This window comes from Nicotiana sylvestris, chromosome 11 (assembly GCF_000393655.2).
Source record: "Nicotiana sylvestris chromosome 11, ASM39365v2, whole genome shotgun sequence".
NCBI classification, from domain to species: Eukaryota; Viridiplantae; Streptophyta; class Magnoliopsida; order Solanales; family Solanaceae; genus Nicotiana; species Nicotiana sylvestris.
Window position 1 is genome coordinate 10333096 of NC_091067.1, and position 15204 is coordinate 10348299.

Sequence of the window (15204 nt, forward strand, 5' to 3'; positions counted from 1 at the left end):
TAATTAAATACATAACGATAAAATTCATTCGAAATACTAGATAAATATTCAACTTCAACCTCTAGTATTCTCCCATAAATGATCTATTAATGCATTACGAAGTGCAAAATGAGCATCTTTGTCCTTAATTCTTCTATGTCGAAATAAAAATTCTTGAAATCGTTGATTTTCATCTACTGCCATTTCTACATAAAAATAATAAATGCACGAAAATTAATTTATCAAAATTATACACCAAAGTTAAGATATAATATTAATATTATAAATACATTACATAAACATAATTAGATATATATAAAGAGATAAATTAAAAGATTAAATAATAAAATAATAATAATAAAGTGGTGAATAATAATGGGGGAGATGAATAGTGTACCTCATATTTGAGGGAACACTATTCATCTCCCATTTTGGGGACGAAAATGGAGGAGGGTTGGAGCTAAATTCCCAAAAATTTTACCCCATATTCTTACTCACTTCTTTCTCCAAAATTTCATTGCTCACCTTCATTCTCCAAGATTTCACTAGTTCAAATAATCAGCAATATTTTTAAGCTTCCAATAGTTCTATATGCTTTGAAAAATCTTAACTTATAGGACAATTCGGTATATTTTTATCCCGAAAATTTGGATACAAATAATGTGATGAGCGACAGAGAACATACCTGCATTGCTCATAGCCAATGACTAGTAATATATAAATTTAGGTACTACTAAAGTATTCAGAGTCGGCATATATCAAGAGATAGTAACAGGTAAGAGGAAGCCAGTAACCATCAGGAAACTTCTCACATAACTATATTTAGGTGACATCACAACTTTCAAACGACATTATGAATATGAGACTGAAACCCTTCTCTTCATCTAAGATCATATTACAGCAGAGAACCAAAAGAATTCGAGATTACAGAAATCATAGATGGTATAAACAAACAATTCTCTGATACTTTATATATAACATAGACACGAGTTTGTCCGTGATAGAATAGCCCCCCCCCCCCTTCCTTCTGGAATCATCTATAAGATCGTACAGCATGAATTGGTTTTCTTCGCCTGCTTGTAGAACATCTGTTTGAAAACCACCAAGTTATGTCAGGAAATAAGTTGAAACTAACGCGAAGGTTCAAAGATAATCTGTAAGATTCTACAGCTTCTACAATATTACCATTAGCAAGAGTAACAATGATAAACAGTTAACATAAACAAACAAGCACATCTTGTTTCTATTCGGGGCGATCCATCAACATATCACCAAAATATATTAGGTCATAGAGCAAAGAATTCAAACAAACACAGTTCATCTATAAGAAGAAGCCAGCTATTTCAGACGTTTACTTTTCCTATCGACGAGCACGTCAACAAATAGCATCACCATGTTGCTTTCGTTAAGCAGCCCCAGCCCCACCCACCCCCTCCAAAAAACGCAAAATAAATTTTAGCATGATTCTATGATGCTTTGACACGTGGACAGTTGACGGGAAGATATCTTTGATCTGCAGGCCAGCAGATGGGCAGTGCGTGTATCTTGTGTTTATAATACTACAGAGCTTGTTGCTCAGTTCCATATTCCCACATTTGAATATTGTCAGTTCCATTCCATGCATTCACCTTCAATATGCTGAATTCCTCCCAAGAGACGTCCCAAAAGCAAGTCAATAAAGAGACCCAGCAATACTGGTTATTCTTGTAAGCAACAAACTCCTGGTTATACTGACCAAGATTACTTCATATTAAATGCATCCAATTTTTCTTGCAGATCAATGGCCCTTCTATATCTATGTCATTCCTCACCTTTCGCATACATCAAGCTCCTCCAACTTCTTTAGCCAACTAAAATAAAGCAGTTCAACTATAACAAAGTCCAGGTGTTCATCTACTAGGGAAAAACTAGGCCAAGACAACAACGAAAAGGAAAAGAAAAATAAGAAACAAAAAGAAAGGGAGAGAGAGATAGACAGGCATCAAAAGTAAGGACAGGAAAGAAAAGAAGCTAATGCCCAAGGAGTCCCTTTTCACACAGTGGAATATAGTAGGCGGAGGTTGTCTACCTTCGGATGCAGGGAAATCAGTTGGTTTTTAAATTTCATTCGAATGACTCAAGTTAGCAGTTAGCACTCAAGGTAGCCTGCTGTATGTTCGGAAAAAGAGTAATTTCCAATGCCTAAAGGGATGGGAGATCCCCGTGGAGACAAAAATAGTAGGTTATTTCTTCTCATCTGTCTAAACCTAGGTTGTTTCTTCACATACAGCCTGCAAAATTTGAGTACCATAGCCATGTCCACCATGCTTGTAGAGAATGTGACTTAGTCAAATACTTCCCCTAGATTAATTGCAAATAACCTTTCCTGTGCAACTCAACAATTTCTTTTTAACTCAATATTGAACTTAACAAGCTACTTGCATCTTTTTAAGTTAAGTGACCCAATAACACTTTGTCAAACATCCGATTATCATCCGAACAACAGTAAAGACAGTTTGAATTGTCGAAAAAATTGATAAAACAGTAGAGATCAAATGATTACTCACAAAGAAACAAGGAAGAGCAAGTCCTTTGATAAGAGAGGGTTGCTCAAGTGGACAGCACAATATGGAATTATGAAGAACTAAGCGTTATCCCACTTCCAACCTTGAGGTTGAGGGTTCGGCTCACAATGGGAACAAAGCGGGGAAGGGCTACTGTTGACTCCTAGGTGGAGAGGTTGGGAAGGGATAAATGTAGGTTTACCAGATCAAAATGAGAGGAAAAGACAAATGGAAGAGCAATCCTCTAACAGATATAGGTGAGTTTTTCCCACATTAACAAAATTATTTACCTTGTCAAAAAAGAAAGAAAACAACACTCAAACAGATGCACTGTCACAAAAGTACCTGTGAAGCAGCACTTAGATCTGAACTCTTCTCAACCAAACTGTCTAGCTTCTCACCCCGTTCTAAGACACTGTCAATTGTCTTATGCTGTGTCAAAATGTAAAGAAGACCAACATCAGTAGAGCTAACAACAACAAAAGAAGCGGAGCAGAGTATTTTTCATGCATTAATAGTTTAATACATAATGCAGGCGCGTTCTGAAAGCAAATCCAAAATAAACAGAATAACTACGTCTAAAAAACGTTAATTCAAAGCAGATATTTAACTACCGCACTGAGTGTGCAATGGAAGAATCAGATTCATTTTCTAATTTCTACTCAACAGCATTCGATGTTAGGTTTCAGGATGTCCCTACATGTGTTAAAGAATAGTTGGGTTAAAAAGCCCAGGAAGGTCAAACCAGATATTATTTTTTTTTAAAAACCATGACCTACAAGAGGGACAAAGTGGAAATACCTCGGAGAGCTTATCAATAAGAAATAGAAAGCCATACTCAGAATGGCGTAACATATACCTTAGGAACCCAAAATAGCTGTATGGGTTTAAAATTTTCATTTATGCTTATGTCAATTTTGATGCCATTATAACCACTCCAACCCCCAAACACACAACAAAAAGAAGGAAAGAGAAACATACTTTCTTGCTCTCCAGCAAACATTAGGGACAAATAGGAGAATATAAAGGTATATACTGATTCTAGATAATCTGTTCCGTGATATAGATGATGAAGACTAAATTTAAGAAGGTAGACACACATCCACCAAAACACAGCAACATATTTGGTAAATTCTAAGCTGTCAAAAACAGAATATGAGATCAACTTTCATTGATAACCTAACTACAACATCTTTAACATCCTTAAGATATTCTTCCTCGAGCTACATTTTGAGTTAATTAATTCCTTTTTGTTAAAAAGGGTCCTAACAGAATTGTGTGGGGCAAAATTCTAAATGGCATATATGATCGGTCATATAATCGTACTTACATAAATGTTTTTTACACAAGATTCTTAGTTGGTGGAAGAAAATTGATTTGCCTCTTTCATTTAGTGTTCATTGTCGAATCGGACGCTTAACCCCCAACCCCAACTACGAGGAAAGTCACACTTAAACTTCCTGCCTTGACCTAGGCTTTCTCTATTTCTTTTCCTTTTCCAGGGGACAAAACTTCCCTGGAACTTCCCTCACTATTAGTCACTCACCATCTACTATCAGTAAGCTAGGTTCCCAAATGGGATAGGAACGGTAAAAATGAAAGAAATTATTTATTTACTTCCCATAAGAGAGGGGGAATTCATCATTTACCTCTAATGTTTGGCAAGGTTGGAATGTAACCACAGAAGATATACTTCCCTTCTTTTTGTCCAAGTTGGAAGGGGCTAAGAAGTAGACAGAGAAGCAACTTCCCAATCTATTACATCCTCACCAAAGTACCAAACAATAGAAATAAACCATAGCTCAGATCACTTCTGTTCTCTCTCTTTCCACCCCAACCAAACAAAGCATATTGGCAAAGAACTTATAGAAAAAACTACACCTACTTTATTCTCAAATAGACTATTACTAAAAACATCCACTAGGCTATAGTGAAGCAAGTGAGCTCAAATCAGAAGTAACCAGTGAAAAGGAAACTCAAGAGTTCAGTATCACATTTATTCTTTTTTCTTTTTGAGAATGCACATTTTTCCATATTATAAACAGAATAAATAATCATAGAGTCACGGACCAGAGATGGAGTACTCAGAATGAATGCCTTTACAACCATTTGAATGCGATAACAATTTTCAGAGTACAATATACAGTATAGAAATAGTCCAGAGCTCGAAAAACAGGCTCTAAGATAAATTTGGGATACATAAGTCTTGTGTCCCGTCAAAATATAATGAGATAGAGCATGAGAATGAAGCATACAAAACTTAACTCTTGTGTGTGTTAAAGAAAAATGAGATAGAGCATGAGAATGAAGCCTACAAAACGTAACTCTTGTGTGTGTTAAGAAAAACGGACCTGGCACCCTCACTTAACCCCAGAAGCTAGCTTATGAGATGAGATAGGGGTTGCCCAAAGTCGCATAAAGAGACTACAAACCATCATCTCAACCACTATGGATACTCTAACAGGCCCGCAGTCCAGCACACCCAGATTGAACATATTGAGTGTTAATGACATAACATGAGGGACGACACAACAAGATGGTCCCACTTATACCAAGTTAAGAAAAATGAACCTTGAGAAAATTGGACCTTGCGCATAAGTCAATCTCAATAGCTAGCTCATGTGTGAAGACTATCCAAAACCATAAAAAAAGACACAACCCATTCCTCGATCAATGCAGGACACAAGCCAAAAAAGTTCAAAGAAAGAACGAGAAATTAAGCATAGAGACAATCTTGACCCGTCAAAAGCAATAAAACCTAATAACTTTTTTGGTAACTTAATGCGCAACAGCAGAAGCTCTACAGGAAAATGGTTAGCAGTGGCTATGATAAAGATCATTAACCAAAGAAATGGAGAACCTATATTGTGTCCATGTCTTCCACAACTGAGTCCTCGATGATCAACTGTTCATTATCCACATGCATACTGCTTACTATCATTTTCAGTAAAGAAGCTAACAAGTATAACATTAAGCAGGCAATCAAATGAATAACACAATACTTACGATGATAATTTTTTAAAACTTTTTGATTATTAATACTTACGAGAATAATTTTAGTTTCATCCAACTCTCTCTGAATTTTGAAGAGCTTATCAGCCTCAGCAGGATCCTGTAGGGGTCAACATGAAAGGACTTCAGCTCAAACATCAAATGTTTTAAAATGAAGGTACGAAGAATTTGATTGAAAAGGAAATTCCATCATCAATCAGCAGCGGGAAACAAAAGGTATACCTGAAATTTGGCTAGAGCTTCATTCAGATAAGGCCATGGTTGAGCATTGTCGCTTTGCACGGTTTTCCATGACTCACCAAAATTCTTAAGATACTCATCCAGAACCTGGAAAAAATCAAAAGCAAATCCACAATTTGATTTCCGGATATATAGAGTTTCTCCTTTCGAAGCTGAATATCTAAAATAGAAAACAAATACCTGGTTGAGCAGTGAAAATGCACTTCGAACTGGATAGTGATCATCCATGAAACCCAGAGCACACAAACCATTTCGATTGTATGAATGTACCTTGTATTCTAAAGTCAAAAAAAGGAGATTAAAAACATATGTCAAACCTTGTGCGTGTGAAAAAATATGTTTGAGGAATATACCATGTATCAGTAGATTTACGTTTTTCTTCAATTATAAATTAAATGTAACATATTATACATATCGACTTCTAATTGATTTGACCATATAACTTCTTAAAAAAATGCAATGACAGAAAAGAGAAAATACATCTATATATCAGATTGTATTATATCAATCAACTTCTATGTGAACTTCTTGCAGCTTATCAGATAAGGTAAAGAAAAGCAAACACTATCACAAAATCTATCCAGTGTAAAGTGATAGATTGATCAGTATTGTGTAGCAGTAATACTGATCACACTATTGTTTTAGTATTACATAATAAGACCACTTGTACTTCAGGTAAAGTTTGAGAAATAGAAAACCTCAAATCAATATATAATCAACCATTTCATTAGAAATCAACAGAAACCTACAGTTTGAAATCCTAAAATATAGCAAAAGTGAATTTTAGAATACTACATCCAAACATAAAACTTATTCATGAAGTCCAACTATGTAAAGTGAAAGATCACAGAAACATTCCTTGTTAAAATGTCTAATCAACATGCTGAGTGTTGACACTGCTTCCACTGGCATGACTAAACAACTTGGAATCACAATTAATCTTATTTTCACTCATTTGGGGCTTTTGTGGAGGGTACTGAGGGAGACACAAAGGAATTTGCTTTCTTTTTCTGTGGACTAAGACTTGTAGATCTAACTAACCAATTCCATAGCCAACTACTAAAACTCAACATACGTCAGAAATTTAAAGAGAGAAGAAACGAAAAACTCTGAACAGCAAAATATTTAGAGGAAAATGAATAGAGTATCTGGAAAGTAACGTCTAGGTCCAAAGCCAGGAGCAATTTATGTGCTAAAGATTGTCAAATCCACTCCAGCCGCTCGTTTCATTTCATCCTCAACGCCCACATCCTTCACTCAATAATCACATAAAATAATCGTAAAAAGGAGCCTTTTCTTTACAGGCCCTAGAACTAATCAGACGGTGAGTTAAAAATCAACTTTCCTACTCTGTGCCAGAGCCTGAGATTTGGAACCAATCTGACCAGTTGTCATATCCTACACTAGTTGACAAATATCAATAACTAGTAGTGGCAAAATGGTTAAAAGAAAATAGTTAACCACCCATATTATCCACTAAAAATGGGTTGGATAATGAACTTTTTAAAAACGGGTCAATTATAGATAAGAACTATATTATCCATTTAGAAAATGGATAACCAATGCATAACTAATGGATAACCGATGAGTTTAACTTTTACATTTGTAAAGCCTCAAATTGGGGGTTCTTCAAGTTTGGGAGACTAGGAATTCTCCCAAAAGTGATCATATTCAAGAAGTTATGAATAATATGGGTACCCATATTATCCGCCGGTTAACCCGTTTTTTATCCATATTAAATATGGGTCGGGCCGGATAATTTATCCATTTTCATTATCCGTTTTCGACCCGAACCATATTCGACCTGCCCGTTTCCCACTCCAATCAATAACCCTTAACAAAACTCATGTTAAGGGTGTGAAACTGAAGACTTCAAAAAATTTAACCGAAAAGATTAAGCAGTTCACACAAAACAATTTTCCTAACTGAGCTATTCCCTACTTCTTCCTTCTACTTTTGAAACCCCCACCCCCAACAAACCCCCAACCCCACCCCACAAAACCATCTCCTGAACAACAACAACAACAACAACAATAACAACAGCTACTCCTCAGTCCCAAACAATGGGATTGGCTATATGAATCCCCATTGACCATGTTCCCATTTAAATCCATCTCCAGTCAACATTTTACAAAATATAAATATAACCAAAAAGTAGTAGTAGAAGTTTTTTATAGTTTCTATTGGCATAAGAATCTCTAATATGACTAAGAGACTCCTCGAAAACACATAGGACCAGAAGTAACCGTATAAACATGAGTGATATCAAATTCCCAAATCCCAACTAATTCAACTATCAAAGCATCATCAGCACCTATAGGACCAATAGCTGCAACTTTGCAACATTGCTCATCCATCTATACAATCGACCAAAATAAACACTGAAATTGAGCTACAACCCAAATAATTCCTCAAAACCAACTTCTCCCTCCCTCCCAATTTATGGCATACTCTTAATAGCTTTCTATATGACGAAATAAATTAACTATAAACTTACTATTTTACCCTTAATAAGATGATTTTAAATATTTATGATTTGATTTACACCACAAGTTTCGAAAGCTTTTCTTGTTTTTCTTAAACTATGTGCCCAGTCAAGGAGCATCACGTAAATTGGGAAACAACATCACATGAATTGGGACAGACGGACTGATTACCCAATTAGGATGAAAAATTCATCAATCCATAACGCATCTGTAATTCCCCAAAATCAGATCAAACACATAGAAGATTCCCCAGGCCCAAATAACACAAACTCACAAGAAAATTCAAATAAATCAAAACCAAAATTCGAAAAGGATTTCTTAAAAAATTTAAACCTTCATGCTGAACGGATTGGCGTTGGCCCGGCGGGTTCCGTTTAGCGACGGTCCGACCCACGAAAACGATGAATTCCTTAACGCTGGATCTCTGAAAATACCCGAAATGGCTCACATCAGATGCGTTCGCTAAGATCACTGGATCCGAACCTTCTGGATTGCATTTCAACACCATCAACGCTGTGATCTTCATCTCTAAAAACCTCTGTAAATTTTGACAAAAATATTCAACCCAAAAAAACTTTTTTTGTTCTCCTACTGGCCGCCTTTAAGAATGGAATTGATCCGTTTTGAAATTACGCGATGTATATTGTTGTGTTTCACGATTTGTATAATTATGTTTCTTTATTTATATTTTTTATATTTATATTTTATTGTTGGTTTATCTTAATGGGGAAGATATAAGAAAAAGGAAAAGAGGGGAATATAAAGGTTCTTATGTAGTGGATTACCGAATTGGGAATATAATATATTCAAATTTGCAATTGGGGTTGAATATTGGCCACATACAACAACAACAACAACCCAGTATAATCCCACAAGTGGGATTTGGGGAGGGTCTGTTTCCAGGAGACCCTCGGCTCAAGAGAGCAACAAGAGACAATATATTAGTACTATCAATAGACTCATAGTAAATAACATAAAATACATAACATAAAATAACAAAATAACAACAATTTAAGAAATATAGGAAATACGAAAAGAAGGTAAGGTATACTAATATCCAACAGATACAGCCCTGCATCACTAGCTGGTCAGTAGCATCCTAATTCTTAAGTCTAACTCCTAAATGGCTAGTCTCCCTCTAGTGCGTTGTAGTAATATTCACAAACTTCCCCCTAACCTACAACCTTAATGCTCGACCTCCACAATTCCCTGTCAAGCTTTTACGTTTTTTTTTTTTTTTGTCATAAAATAAAGCTCTAATTTGAGAGTAATTTTAGTTTTTGTTTATTTTTGTTTTTTAATCATTATTTATTTTGGTTCATATAATTTGTTTCACTCTGAAAAATTCCACCCACTTTGGGTATTAAAAAACACTTCATATTAAAGACAACTTCATAAATTAATTTAATACATCTTGTTCATTTGAACTAAAACTTTATGAACTAAGCCGTGGTTTGTATCTAGAAAATAACATCTCTTTGACTTTAGCTTGTTGAGGATTAAAGTTTGATATTATTATTTGTCATGATAGATGAGGAATTTGGGCTCAAAGAGGTTATTGGGTTGTCCGAAGATGCAAGAATTGGGCCAACTAGGAGAAGCAGAAGAACTATACTATCACCACAAAGGCTTTTGGCTATATTTGCGATCCGGGTTGACGGGTCGGGAACATTGTAATGAATAGTTAAATGGGGGAATAGTAGCAGTAGTATAGTTAGGTTGAATATTGTATAAACTTTTCTCTCTTCGATCTCTCTCTCCCACGTTATTTCTCTTTGTGGCTCTGTCTCTTCCCCTACTTTCTTTTTGTTCCTATCCTAATGTCGTTAATGTCTATCATATTGTTTACTATTTACATGTACTAAGTGTTGCTATTAATCAATATTAATTGTTGTTTGAGAGGTTCATAACATTGGTGCTTTCATTTATCTAGACTCCATGGATCTCTACTCTTCTAATATTATCAATTATCATCTCGACGCCATCCAGGGACTGATGATAGCGATGATGGACAATAACAATCGTATGTTGAAAATTCTCGGCAACATTGAGAACAAGCTTTCTGCCTACTTTTGCACATCGGGATGTGGTTGTGTCTTTGGACCATAATTGCAAACTAGAGGATATATTAGCAGCAGAGGTTGACTCTGATTTGGATAATGGGCGCTCCAGCCCTGCAGATTCTTCCGAAGTACTTATTGAGATGGTGGAAATCAAAAATGACGAGGAGGAAAATTCAAAAAGCTATGCCTGCAAGATGTTCGCTGAAATACCCAATCGCAAAATTGACATGAAAGTTAAAGATACAGTGAAGAATGATTCAGCCAAGCCTGAAACCCAGGTGTTTGACAAAATATTTCAAACAGTTTCCACAGTAAAGTGTGATTACAGTGACCATGTCATATTTGATAAACAACTATCAGTGCCTCGTGTGCTTTCTGCTTGCAATCACACCCAATATCTCGACAAAGGTATATTTGATTACTTAAGTGGACTTGATCATGCTAAATTTATCTTATCCTTGCATCAATTTATACTTGATCAATTCGGATTGGAGTTTCCATTTGATCCTGGCTCTAGCTGGCTTACCACATTCCTTAGAGTTACAAGAAATTGTGCTATTTGTTCTACTTCGAGTGATTTGTGTCCGGATAAGTTGATAATGTCAACCTTGTGGAATTCTTGCATTATACCCTTTGAAACTTCAGATGCGAAATACTATTGATGTATGCAATTTGTTGGACACAAACTGTGTGGGTAAAAGTGTTCTCATAAAAATTGTTATGAGTGGTTATTATGCTAAGTATTCCATTACTGTTGGAATTCTTAGGAAACTTATGTTGATATGTGTATGCAACATTACTTTTTGGGCTATTATCAAGTTTGGTCTTGTGTTGAATAGTAATTGTCCCTCTACTGTCCAATTCCTTATTGGTACAAGGAAAAAGGTGGGTTGTACTGTTATAAACATGGATATGAATGCTCCATTTGGTGTCACAAATGTTATTTTATCACTTACAAGTTGACTTGTTATTTCTGCTGTTGTTATTCTAGTTCTTCGATTTGAAGTTGTTTCTAGTAAATTCAACGACCAACAGGTACTGGCTTGATTGCAGCTTTAGATAACACAGCCAGTGATCTTTCTATTCTTGGATGTATGACTTCTCTGATCTGAGGTTCTTGTGCATACCACCATTACATCCATGAGGGACTTGATGATTCGGGGTGGAACTGTGCTTACCAATGCATCCAAATACTCACTACATGGTTCATGATGCAAAATTACATTTCGATTGATGCCCTGCCACATAGGGAAATCCAACAGGCATTTGTAGAGATTGGCAACAAAGGCCCTTCATTTATAAGGTCGTGTGAATGGAGTGAAGCAAGTGAACTCAATCTTGTTTTAGATAAACTTGCTAGTCACAAAATCAATAACGTAATGATCGGAGTTCCAACAGGGGAAGGGTGGCTACTGCTTGTGGATACGATTGGATCTAAGAATATCAAACAAGTTGGTCAAACTGGGCAGAAAACAAAGATGCGAACTGCACAAATCTATCAAGAAAATATTACACGACAAAGGGTGGTTTTATCCATTCTTGACGATGACTTTCCTATACAATCTAGAGACAAGTAAATATTGTTCGTGCAAGGTTCTTTTGAAGATGCCAACTCCAAAGTTCTTATGATACAGTGCACCGTCCCAGATTGTGAGGGAGATAAAGAAAATCTTCATGTTGCTACAGTGATGAAGCTAAAAGATTGTGTTCCTTGCTTGACCTTAGAGCAATTGTTGCTCCAATAATCTCTAGTTGTATTATGACGTACTTCTATACTATGAGATGAATCTGGGATCCTGGAGTTGATGGTTTGACAATCTATTTGTTTGACCCTTTCAAAGAATTGGCCTACATTTCTTGGTATGAGGCCACCAAGGTTAAAGGAAGGCAGCGATTAGAGTTGTCTGCTATCCACTACAAGAGCATGAAGGAGCTCTTGCTCCCTATCTGACTCTTCATAAGTTCACCACTATGACATCAGTATTTCTCTACTTGAACCTTGAAGATAAGGTTCTTATTGAGGATGGGGTTAATGTCACGATGGATGAGGAATTTGAGCTCAAAAAGGTTATTGGGTTGTCCAAAGATGCAAGAATTGGGCCAACTAGGAAAAGCAGAAGAATTATACTATCACCACAAAGGATTTTGGGTTATATTTGGGATCCGGGTTGACGGGTTGAGAACATAGTAATGAATAGTTAAATAGGGGAATAGTAGCGGTAGTATAGTTAGGCTAAATATTGTAGACACTTTCCTCTCTCTGGTCTCTCTCTCCCACGATATTTCTCTCTGTGGCTGTCTCTCCACCTACTTTCTTTCTGTTCCTATCATAATGTCATTAATGTCTATCATGTTGTTTAGTATTTCGCATTCGGATGATAAGGTGAAAATGTGATCCTCTTTATCTTCAAATCTTCAGGAAACTTTGTAATTTTTGCGCCGATAAATTGTGGCCCATTGTCGCATGCTATCTCTTTTGGTATTCCGAACCTGCAAATTATATTTTTCCATAGGAAGTCTACCACTTCGCGTTCTTCGATCTTCTGATAAGGACCTACTTCCACCCATCTAGAAAAATAATCAGTTAAAACTAAAAGAAATCTTACCTTTCCATGAGCCGGTGGCAGTTTTCTGACGATGTCCATCCCCATTTCATGAATAGCCAGGGGGACAGAACCGAGTAAGGGTTCTGCCGATTGATGTACTAGTGGTGCATAACGTTGGCACTTATCACATTTTCGAATGAAGTCTTTGGCATCGTGTTCCATGCGGGGCTAGTAATATCCTGCCCGAACTAATTTCAGTGCCAAGGAATTTGCGCCCGAGTGATTGTCGTATATCCCTTCATGAACTTTTCTCATGACGTAATTAGCTTCAGAATCTCCTAAGCACCAGACCAGCGGGCCTTCAAAAGATTTTTTGTACAATTGGCCTTTCCTGAAGCTATAACGTGCAGCTTCTGCGCCTAACTCTCGTGATGCCTTGGGGTCTTCGGTCAACTTCTCGTGCTTGAGATAGTCGATTATTTCATTTCTCCATTCCCAAACCAAACTAGCTGAATTCACCTCATTGTAGCCATCTGTATCCAGGACTGAATTCATTAGTTGTACCATAGTCCCTGATTCTGATCCCTTGATTTCTATCGACGAGCCCAATTTTGCCAATGTATTTGCTTCTGTGTTTTCCTCCCTCGGGATATGAGTCATTTACCACTCCCGGAATCGTGTCAACAAAGCCTAAACCCTTACCATATATTGTTGCATACGGTCCTCTTTGGTGTCAAAGATCTCGTAGACCTGATTTACCACCAACTGCGAATCACATTTGATTTCAATGACCTCAGAGTCAAGTCCCCGAACCAGCTCGAGCCCTGCAATCAAAACTTTGTAGTCTGTTTCATTGTTAGTTAAAGGGATCATTCTGATGGCTTGCCTTATGATTTCCCCGATGGCGTGATTAAGACTATTCTGAGCCTGGACCCTTTTACATTGGAAGCTTCATCCATAAATAAGGTCCAAACCCCCGATGTTGATTCCGACACCATTACTGCCTCCTTGGTTGCCAGGGGCAATAGTCCCGGACTGAAATCGACCACGAAATCAGCCAAGACTTGTGACTTAATTGCAGTCCTTGGTTTGTATTCAATATTAAATTCACTCATTTCAACGACCCATTTGGAAAATATGCCCTAAAGCTCGGGCTTATGAATAATATTCTGCAAAGGAAAAGTAGTCACTACTGATATCAGGTGACATTAGAAGTAGGGCCTCATCTTCCGAGCAGATACTATGAGAGCTAAGGCTAATTTCTCCAAATATGGGTAGCGAGTTTCCGTTCCCGTTAGAATTTTAACGTAATAAATGGTAGGTTGTGTACCTTCGTCCTCTCGGACTAATACTACATTTACCGCAACTTCTAAAACCACAAGTTAGACTAGCAATGTTTCACCTTCTTTTGGTTTTGAGAGCAACTGAGGACTTGACAAGTACTTCTTCAAGTCCTTCAAGGCTTGCTAACATTCCGATGTCCATTCGAAATCACTCTTCTTTTTGAGCAGTGTGAAGAAGCGATGACATTTTTCTGATGATCGGGAAATGAACCTGCTCAATATTGCTAATCTCCCTGTGAGACTTTGGACTTCTTCTACGTTTGACAATTGATCCGAGATATCTTCTATGGCCTTGATTTTGTCCGGGTTTGCCTCAATTTCCCTTTGTGAGAGCAGGAATCCTAGGAACTTACCAGAGCTGACCCCGAACGCGCACTTCTCAGGGTTATGTTCCATGTTATGCTCCCTCAGGATGTCGAATATTTCTTGCAAATGCTTAAGGTGTTCACCTACATTCAAAGACTTAATAAGCATATCATCTATATATACTTCCATAGTCTTTCCTATTTGTTTCTCGAACATCTTATTCACAAGTCGTTGACAAGTGGCTCCCGCGTCCTTTAACCCTAATGGCATCACATTGTAATAACATATATCGAAATTTGTTATAAATGAAGTATTTTCCTGATCTTCTAGATTCATCTTGATTTGATTGTACCTAGAATAATCATCAAGGAAACTCATTAACTTGTGCTCGGTCGTGGCATCAATAATTTGATAGATATTTGGAAATGGGAATGAGTCTTTCGGGCACGCCTTATTAAGATCCTTATAGTGTACACACATGCAAAACTTATTGTTTTTCTTAGGAACTACTACTACATTAGCTAGCTAGTCGGGATATCTTACTTCTTGAATTGAACCGATATTGAGTAAGCGGGTTACCTCTTCTTTGACAAATTTATTCCTCGCTTTAGATATTGGGCGCTTCTTTTGACTTATCGGAGGTATGTTGGGATCCAAGCTTAACTTGTGCACGACTATTTCTGTCG

The 15204-nt window shown here is 36.9% G+C and overlaps 2 protein-coding genes across 2 annotated transcripts; both read right to left on the reverse strand.

Moving 5' to 3' along the window:
* Positions 1 to 769: 769 nt before the first annotated feature.
* On the reverse strand, positions 770 to 9035 carry LOC104218412 (VAMP-like protein YKT61). Its single transcript, XM_009768900.2, has 6 exons — positions 8594 to 9035; positions 5955 to 6052; positions 5757 to 5861; positions 5569 to 5634; positions 2868 to 2954; positions 770 to 1067 (listed from the first exon to the last, which is right to left on the reverse strand). Exons 1-6 carry the CDS (start codon positions 8784 to 8786, stop codon positions 1017 to 1019), a joined length of 600 nt encoding a protein of 199 aa, XP_009767202.1. The 5' UTR covers positions 8787 to 9035; the 3' UTR covers positions 770 to 1016.
* A 4062-nt stretch (positions 9036 to 13097) lies between these two features.
* Positions 13098 to 13529, reverse strand: LOC138880725 (uncharacterized). Its single transcript, XM_070160899.1, has one exon. It carries the CDS (start codon positions 13527 to 13529, stop codon positions 13098 to 13100), a length of 432 nt encoding a protein of 143 aa, XP_070017000.1.
* Between the last annotated feature and the right edge of the window lie 1675 nt (positions 13530 to 15204).